This window comes from Lampetra planeri, chromosome 53 (assembly GCF_965212315.1).
Source record: "Lampetra planeri chromosome 53, kcLamPlan1.2.h2, whole genome shotgun sequence".
Taxonomy (NCBI): Eukaryota; Metazoa; Chordata; class Hyperoartia; order Petromyzontiformes; family Petromyzontidae; genus Lampetra; species Lampetra planeri.
Window position 1 is genome coordinate 8,995,278 of NC_136159.1, and position 6,722 is coordinate 9,001,999.

The following is a 6,722-nucleotide window of genomic DNA, read 5'->3' on the forward strand; positions in this document are numbered from 1 at the left end:
CTTGCTTGCAACTTTCATCAGCTAGCTGAGACCAGGCCACTGTGGGTTTGAATAGGGTCCTAGAAGGACACTCACCACCGGAGTGGAAAAATGGCAGGCACATCTTACAGATGACTAGCCGATGGTCAGTGACAGATCAGCTCCATGGTAGGTCTTGGTGTCTTGGCATCTGCTGTTCCATCACGACATAGTCGAGCAAATGTTTTTGCTTGGACCCAGTGTGCATCCATGATGTTGTGTGGATGGACCGATGCTGGAACAGTGTGTTTGTAATTACAAGCCCATGGTTCTGCACAGAAGTCTAGCATTAAAGTCACCCAAAATTATGACTATCCCGTGGGGCCACTTGAGTTAGCACCTGTGACAGAAGGTCATATAAGGCATCTAACTCATCGGCCTTGTGTGCATCCATCCTCTGATCTTCATCTTTGGTGGGAACATATGTAACTTCCACCATTTCTCACCTCCCACTAATGGGGAAGCTAGTCGACAGTAGCCTGGCGCTTACAGCTTCTCACACCACACCTCAACGCTATGCTCCCACGCCCCCTTTATTATTTGTTCCTAATGTAATGTAGTAACTCGGCGGGAGACGACTTCACGGGTAGCACACTCTTTTATTTCACCAACTATAGTTACACGGGTGACTAACACCAGCTATAGTTACTCGGGTGACCAACACCCACTTAGTTACACGGGTGGCTAACACCAGCCTAACCCACACGGTTCTCCCGGCTACACCAACACGGGCTCTTACGCCCCGTAGCCTCTCGGAACACACCCAGCCGGGATGTCCGTCTCGACTCTGGGTCCCACAGTCCCGACCCACATGGGCGTCGGACCACGGGTCCCACAGTCTCGCCTCCGAGCCACACAGGGCCCCGGTCCTGACAAGGACAGCGGGACTAGGGGTCTCAGGGCACTACTTCTTCAACTCCGTCTTCAATCTTCAACTGGTTAACAACAACCCCGAGTGCTCCCGCGCGTCCTCTTTTATGTCCATCCTGCGGACGTCGCTGAGAGCACCCATCCCATTTGACCAATCACTGCGCGCTGCCCACGATCCCCTTTTCTCACCTCGTGTCAGCGCGCACAATCCCCTACGCCGCGCCGCCCCGTACTCACTCACTCCCGGCGCGCGCGTCCACACCACGCCCACATGCGTGCCCAACCCCGCACCCCGCGCCGCCCCGTAATCCATCACTGTCGGCGCACGTCAACACCACCACTACACTAAGAATAGCCACTCCTTGTTGTTTGGCAGTCTCCTGCCCCGATTAGAGGATTGTCTACCCTTCATGGTGACTGGAGCCAGAGCCAGTCCACTGGACCTCCTGAATACTGCAAAGTTCCAGGCAGTATCGGTCCCGCTCCTGACAGAGGAGTGACATCCTCTCACACACGTAGTGCTGAACTTTACGCGGACAACTTCTTCCTTTTCTGTCGACACTTTATTTGTCCAACACAGCACATTTCGCCACCGTCCTTTAACGCGTTCTCCGCTCGCTCGCCGCGCTTCGCTGGCCTCGCTCGCTCCGTTCCTCCCTCTCTCTCTCCGTCTCTCCCGACTCCCTTCTCTGCTTCCCCGTCCCACTCCAGCCGTCGCTCTCTCTCGGCTTCTCCGTCTCACTCCGACTGTCGCTCTCGTTCGGCTTCTCCGTCTCACTCCGACTATCTCTCTCGTTCGGCTTCTCCGTCTGTCTGACTATCTCTCTCGTTCAGCTTCTCCGTCTCTACTGCTACCCTACACTTCTTCTCCACTGCTACTCTATGCTTCTTCTTCTTCTCCACTGCTACTCTATGCTTCTTCTTCTGCTCCGACCGACTCCGTCCAGCTCCCAGCACAACTCCCCCTCTTGCTCTGACGCGCCCCTATTTATCCCCCTCCTCATTAATTCCCAATTAATTAGTTGGCGTCCCACCTAACGCCCCGCACCCCCGGCCCCCCTGCCACCTGTCTCCATTCTCAGACTTTGAGGTGCCACCTTGTATTCAACAACAACAACTGGCCAATCACTGCCCTGCATCCATAATTGCCTAACGGGCCATCTCCGACTCACTCGTTGGCCCCCAGCAACAACAGCATGTCCCGATTCGACCCCACTGTTCCCAACCCGCACGTGTATACAATTACCCCCTTTGGCGCGCGTTAAACTACTACGCACACACTGCAGCACACACATACACCCCATGCTCACACTTTTTATGCTGAAACACATTGTATGTGTGTGTGTGTAACGTCGTGTGTGCACGTGCCTGTGTGTGTATGTGTGCATGCATTGCTTTACGTATATGTGTATGCGTCCGTTTATGTGCGTGTACGTGTGTGCCCTTGGCAGGCGTGGCCCTGGCCATGATTCTTTGCGGCGTGCGCCACATTAAGGACAAGGTGTTCCTCGAGGCGGCCAAGGTATTGTCACCTTCACCTGCACGTAGCCCCCGTCTGCGCGCTGCCCTCACCTACACCCATGTGTCACCCACATTATCGGGTGTTCAAGAGAGACTTCCTCCCGGCCCTCCCCCCCCGCAGACTCTGGCTGAGCAGGTGACCGAGGAGTCACTGAGCCAAGGTCTCCTGTATCCGCCCCTCTCCGACATCCAAGAGGTGTCCATCAACATCGCCGTCAAGGTGCTGCATCCACTCCATTCCCCGCTTGCCCTGTGTGTGTGCATGTTATGTGCATGTTATGTGCATGCTATGTGCATGCTATGTGCATGCTATGTGCATGTTATGTGCATGTTATGTGCATGGTCTGTGCATGTGTGTGTGGTGTGTACGCTGCATGCATATGTCTGTGTAAATGTATACATGACCGGAAAAACAACCCCCACCTCCTCGGTGCTTGCGGCTCGGGAGCACTGTGGTGACTTTTGAGCAATGCCATTGGGGGGGAAGGCCGATTCTATCCTCTAGTTCCCCTCATGTTGTTTGGAGCCGATATAGCGGACTTGTGCAAGGGGCTGGCAACTTCTCTACTTTCAATTCAAGTACCACTAAACCACGAATAAAAGATCAAAACAAGCTTGTGTCGGAGATCCCGGTGGAACAGGCATCTGACGTCTCCTGGCCAAACTCCATTATCGGAGCCAGATCACTGGAGTTCCTTTAAAAACTGCAGGAAACTACTGAGGTCCGCCAAATGGAATTTCTGAATTCTTACTGCGGAGGAGAGGTTTCCATTCCTCTGTCGGGAGCTGGACCGGTACCGCCTGGACATCTGTGGAATACAGGAGGTCTAGTAGACTGGTTCTGTTTCCAGTCATCATGAGGGGTAGAGAGTCCTCCACTCAGGGCAGGAAACCACCAAACAACAGGGAGTGGCTCTTCTTCTGAACCAAATAATGAAGGGGGCGTGGGTGCGTGGTGGTGAGGTGTTTGAATCTGAGTTCCAGGCTACTGTGGACTCGGGAGGCGAGAAATGGTGATCGGTGGCTTACGCTGCCACTGAAAATGAACATCAGTAGAGAGATGCAGGCAAAGCAGATGCGTCTGATTCCTTCTATGACCTCTTGTCAAAGGTGGTAGCTAATGTGGCCCTCGAGATAGTCGTCCAGTTGGGTGACTTAATGCACGAGTGGGTCAATAACGCAGGAACCTGGGCTGCAGTGATTGGAAGGCAATGACCAAATCAGCTCAATAACAACGACAGGAGGCTGCTATATTTTTGTGCAGCCCATGGGTTTGTATGGGCTTTTAATCACCAACACGCTGTTCCGACATCCATACAACGTCATGAATGCACACTGGGTTCAAGCAAGAACACCTGCTGGACTATTTAGTGACGGAACAGTGAATGCGGGCCCATATCCTTGACACCAGCACCTCCCGTTGAGCTGATATGCCCAGGCCATCAGCTTGTCACCTGTAAAATGTGGCTGCCATTCTTTCAATATGGTGGTGGGCATCCACCTCAGACCCATTCAAAACCACAGCCTGGTCTCGCCTAGCTCATGAAGGTTGTAAGCGATACTATCATCATCGCTTGCAGGTGGAGTTGGCATCTTCCCCCCCTCCTCCTGATGCCGAGGGGAAATGGATGAGGTTCAGTACTGGCAAGTTTAGAAAAAGTGACAGGCCCACTTACACCATCTACAGCATCTTACGTTGGAAAATGAGGGGACTTACCGCAGCCTTTACTCGGAGGTTCTGAGAGCCGTGCAGTACTGCATAGAGAAAAAACTGTCGATCCAATCTCCAACCCACAAGGTCAGATATGCAGGTTTACTAAGCATTTCCGCTGTTGGGGAGTTGGAGGCAGTTGCCCTCCAGCAACAGCGGAGGGTAGAGGGGGGACGCTCGCAACAACGAGTGGAGCGCTGGGCGGCTAAAAAAAGTTGGCAGAGTGGGTAAAATAGTTGGTGCATCTGCCAGTCATCTCAGTCGGTCAACCAATGGCACCTGGGTCTGTTCTGTGACCTCTTGCCAGCAGGTCTTTGACACTTCACGTGACCTCAAAGTGAACCTAGCATGGCACAAGCGCCGTGGTGACGTCACCACCATTTACTGGTGAATGGCGGTTGTTGTGTTTTGTTTGAGATATGAATGTTTGGGTGTTTTGTTTGAGATATGAATGTTTGGGTGTGTGTGTGTATGCTGTGTGCATGTTTTGTATGTTTGCGCTACGTATGTGCGTGTGTGTCTTGTGTGTACACAATGTGTGCGTGTATTACGTACCATGTTGCGTGTGCGCTGTGTGTGCTGTTTGTGTATGTGTTGCGTGTGCACGTGTTCCGTCGTGCGTTCTTCCCACCGCGCGTCCCACGTGCCCGCGCGGGCCCCCCTACTTGCGCTGACCCTGTCACCCTCTCCTACTGCCCTCCCCTGCCCACCAGGTGTCCCAGTTCGTCTACGCCAACAACATGGCGTTCCACTACCCGGAGCCGCACGACAAGGACGCATACGTGCGCTCCAAGCTCTACACCACGGAGTACGATTCCTTCCTGCCCGACATCTACGACTGGCCCACGTCCCCGCGCACGCCCAAACTCAACTAGGTGCCACGCTCCAGTGGCACGTACGCACGTATATGCGGGCTCAGCCAGCGGCCCCTGCGTGTGGCACGGTTGCAGCAACGACGCTGCATCTGGGACGGGTGCCCCAGTGAGACGACTGTGACGCTGAGGGCGGCCTTTTGAATCAACGGGGCCTGAGCCCAGTACAGCCCCATATACACCCATACACCCCCGTATACACCCGTACACACCTGTATACACCCACACACGGCTGTGAACGGCGATGTACGGATGTGTACAGATTGGACACATCAGTACATAGCCGTTCACACCTGTACACTCCCGTTAACACCATGACACACCCCTACACACCTGTACACACAATGACACACTCCTGCTCCCACACACCTTGACACACTCCTGCTCCCACACACCCTGATACACTCCTGCTCCCACACACCTTGACACACTCCTGCTCCCACATACACACCGGTACACACTCCTACTCGCTCACTTACCCATAAACATCCTGATACACGCCTGCTTCCTCACACCCATACACACCCTTACACCGCAGTGGTGAGATGTCAACTACCTCGCCTGGTACACAGGAGGTTGTGAGTTCAATCCTGTCCCTGATGCCTGTATATTTGGAGTTTGCGTGTCTCTCTCCTCATGGTCGCGTGGATTTTTCTCCAGGTCCTCCAGTTTTTCCCTCCACATTTAGAAACATGCGTTTAGAGTATTTGGCTACTATAAATATCCACATGATAAGCCACTTCGTTGCGCTATCATTTGTGGTGAGGTCGCTTCTGAAAAAGAGATACGTAGCTCAGTGGGCCTTACCGGGTAAAATAAAAAAAAAGTTTTAGTTTAGTTTACACTCTGGCACACTGATAAGCATGTGTGAGAACATTCAGGAATGGACACACATAAACCATACACACCCATGTATCCTTAATCACACACTTATACGTCCCTACGTATTTAGAGATCCTTACGTACGCACACACTCTTTGACGCACCTTCACACATTTGCACCAGGGACCTACAACCGTCCTCTGAGGAGGGGGTCGCTAGGCACACCCCCCCCCCCCCCCATGCCTTCACCTCGGTGTTCGTAGCGTTTCTTGTCTGGCAGAGGTTCTCGCGGTGTCGATGAATGTAGAACTCCCCACGCCCCCCACCCCCCTGGTATTTATGAAGCCGCGTGCCGTACACTCGCTCAGCCTTCATGTCGACGTCCATGTCCATTTCTAGATTTTTTTTGCTGCTGCGTTCGTGAGACTAATAAAGCGCAGGAGCACTGGGTGCTCATGTCCATGCTGGCGGTGAAAGTGGTGGTGGCAATTATAGGCGGTGATGGTGGCAATGGAGGTGGTAGCAGTAATTATGGAGGTGATGGTGATTATTGAGGTAAAGGCAGTTAGGGTGATGATGGAGGTAGTGGCATTAAGGGAGGCAATGGCAGTGATGAAAATAAGTAATCTTTTCTTTTTTAAATTTAAAAACACGCTTTAATTAAATGTACCCTACTAATAATGGAAGAACTCCACAACTCCAGGAAGTGTCCCTGAAGCTTGGCATAATGTAAGGAACCGTGGTGATTTACAGCCAACGTCAGTTGACCGTGGACAATTAGACCCAAGCCGAAACATAACATATAAAAGAGAACGTTTAAAATGTGTTTTTTATGATAGAATATAGTATTTTCATCAGTATGACGTAAGTATACCAAGTCGATACCACATTGGGAAGTGGGTAAATTT

The 6,722-nt window shown here is 52.4% G+C and overlaps 1 protein-coding gene across 5 annotated transcripts in view; it reads left to right on the top strand.

The window, feature by feature from the left end:
• The window catches only part of ME2 (malic enzyme 2), a 69,837-nt gene extending 63,560 nt beyond the window's left edge, over positions 1 to 6,277 (top strand). For all 5 annotated transcript variants that reach the window (XM_078617258.1, XM_078617262.1, XM_078617259.1 and 2 more), the window contains 3 exons: positions 2,340 to 2,410; positions 2,531 to 2,629; positions 4,834 to 6,277. In XM_078617258.1, coding sequence (XP_078473384.1) covers positions 2,340 to 2,410; positions 2,531 to 2,629; positions 4,834 to 4,995 — 332 coding nt within the window. In that variant the 3' untranslated portion in view covers positions 4,996 to 6,277. The remainder of the gene's footprint in view (positions 1 to 2,339; positions 2,411 to 2,530; positions 2,630 to 4,833) is intronic.
• The last annotated feature ends 445 nt before the right edge of the window (positions 6,278 to 6,722 follow it).